At 49.5% G+C, this 2,396-nt stretch overlaps 1 protein-coding gene across 4 annotated transcripts in view; it reads left to right on the forward strand.

The window, feature by feature from the left end:
• Nucleotides 1–2,099, forward strand: part of LOC104523511 (actin, cytoplasmic 1) — a 3,499-nt gene extending 1,400 nt beyond the window's left edge. For all 4 annotated transcript variants that reach the window (XM_029084517.1, XM_029084519.1, XM_029084518.1 and 1 more), the window contains 3 exons: nucleotides 4–430; nucleotides 768–949; nucleotides 1,332–2,099. In XM_029084517.1, coding sequence (XP_028940350.1) covers nucleotides 4–430; nucleotides 768–949; nucleotides 1,332–1,475 — 753 coding nt within the window. In that variant the 3' untranslated portion in view covers nucleotides 1,476–2,099. The remainder of the gene's footprint in view (nucleotides 1–3; nucleotides 431–767; nucleotides 950–1,331) is intronic.
• The last annotated feature ends 297 nt before the right edge of the window (nucleotides 2,100–2,396 follow it).

Raw genomic sequence — 2,396 nt, forward strand, 5'->3', positions numbered from 1 at the left:
GAGACCTTCAACACCCCAGCCATGTATGTAGCCATCCAGGCTGTGTTGTCCCTGTATGCCTCTGGTCGTACCACTGGTATTGTGATGGACTCTGGTGATGGTGTTACCCACACTGTGCCCATCTACGAAGGTTATGCCCTCCCCCATGCCATCCTCCGTCTGGATCTGGCTGGCCGTGACCTGACGGACTACCTCATGAAGATCCTGACAGAGAGAGGCTACAGCTTCACCACCACAGCCGAGAGAGAAATTGTGCGTGACATCAAGGAGAAGCTGTGCTATGTTGCCCTGGATTTTGAGCAGGAGATGGCCACAGCTGCCTCTAGCTCTTCCCTGGAGAAGAGCTATGAACTCCCTGATGGCCAGGTCATCACCATCGGCAATGAGAGGTTCAGGTGCCCTGAGGCCCTCTTCCAGCCATCTTTCTTGGGTAAGTCCAACTCTTGCAGGAGACCCTGTGCCCCCTTCAGTGTTCTTTTCTGTAAAGAGTGACCTAGAGACAATGGTGGCCAGTTACTATATTATTGCTGGTCTGTACCAAGGCCTGTCTTGTCCCACCAGTTATCCTCACTTTCCACACAGCCTAAAGCTGGTTGTTTGAGGGACTTGGGGCAGGAGAACAAAGAGGTTGAGCCTGCTGTAGCCATGGCTCTGTAATGCCTACCCACTGAAGGGGCTGCTGGTCTCTTGGTTTCCTGTAGTAACTCCTCAGGCTTCATTCACTGTGTCTGGGCCTTTACTGACTGGAGATTGCTTCTTCCTCACAGGTATGGAGTCCTGTGGTATCCATGAAACTACCTTCAACTCCATCATGAAGTGTGATGTGGATATCCGTAAGGACCTGTATGCCAACACAGTGCTGTCTGGTGGTACCACAATGTACCCTGGCATTGCTGACAGGATGCAGAAGGAGATCACAGCCCTGGCACCCAGCACAATGAAAATCAAGGTAGGATGGAAGTCAGGGAAACTTGGTGATGTTCACTCAATGCTGAAATGCAGAGTGGGTGGAGGAGGTTAAGCTAAACTTGTGCTAGAGAAGATGGAAACCATACTTCTGTGTCTGGTTCAGCCCTAATGGCCTTGCTGTGGGCAAGCTGGCATCCACCCAGCTGTATGAATAATGGGATCAGTGTAAATACAGGCTGCAGAGCGAGGAGGAGGAGGGAGGTGGGTGTGTGAGGTTGTGTCTTAAGCCTGTTTGGACTTCATGGTATCTTGGCCAAGGCTAGATAAGGGAATGAGGCAGCTCCATCTCTCAGGGCCGTGCGTGGGCAGTGAGTGGTGTGACACTGTGTGTGTATCTAACCGATTCCTCCTCGTCCCCGCAGATCATTGCCCCACCTGAGCGCAAGTACTCTGTCTGGATTGGAGGCTCCATCCTGGCCTCCCTCTCCACCTTCCAGCAGATGTGGATCAGCAAGCAGGAGTACGATGAATCCGGACCCTCCATTGTCCACCGTAAATGCTTCTAAACCGGACTGTTACCAACACCCACACCCTTGTGATGAAATGAAACCCATAAATGCGCATAAAACAAGATGAGATTGGCATGGCTTTATTTGTTTTTTTTTGGCGCTTGACTCAGGATTAAAAAACTGGAATGGTGAAGGTGTCAGCAGCAGTCTTTAAAACGAAACATGTCGGAGCGAACGCCCCCAAAGTTCTACAATGCATCTGAGGACTTTGATTGTACATTTGTTTCCTTTTTTAATAGTCATTCCAAATATTGTTATAAACGCATTGTTACAGGAAGTTAACTCGCCTCTGTGAAGGCAGCAGCCCAGCTCGGAGGGAGCCGATGCCAGTTACTGGTGTTAGGTTATAATTGCTTGTCTGTAAATTATGTAACCCAACAAGTGTCTTTTTGTATCTTTCCGCCTTAAAAACAAAACACACTTGATCCTCTTTTTTTTTTTTCTTCTCTCTTCAATTTGTCAAGCGAGCGGGCTGTGTTCCCCGGTGATAGATGTGAATGAAGGTTTTACAGTCCCCTGCAGGGTCTCGGAGAAGTGGTGCCAGTATGTGGAGGAGGGAGGGGCTACCTGTACACTGACTTAAGACCAGTTCAAATAAAAGTGCACACCATAGAGGCTTGACTGGTGTTGATGGTTCATTTTCTTTCTTCCATGACACTTCTTGACAGTTAGTACATGCTCTGATCTTGCCTTGCCAGGCTCTGCAGGTTGACTGTCTGATTGGGGGGTGGATGCTGGTGCTGCTGGATGTCTGGTGTGCAAACCCAGATGGCTCGTGGTGATACAGTGGGGAAGAGCTGAGCTTGCCAAATTTTGCAGGTCTCAAAGGTTTCCTTGGGCTGGAGCTCTCACAATACTACCAGCATGTGCTAAGGAGGAGCTGGGCTTAGTGGGGATCCAACTGCATCTTCTGAAACA

The sequence above is a fragment of the Antrostomus carolinensis genome, unplaced genomic scaffold, assembly GCF_000700745.2.
Source record: "Antrostomus carolinensis isolate BGI_N321 unplaced genomic scaffold, ASM70074v2 scaffold40734, whole genome shotgun sequence".
Taxonomy (NCBI): Eukaryota; Metazoa; Chordata; class Aves; order Caprimulgiformes; family Caprimulgidae; genus Antrostomus; species Antrostomus carolinensis.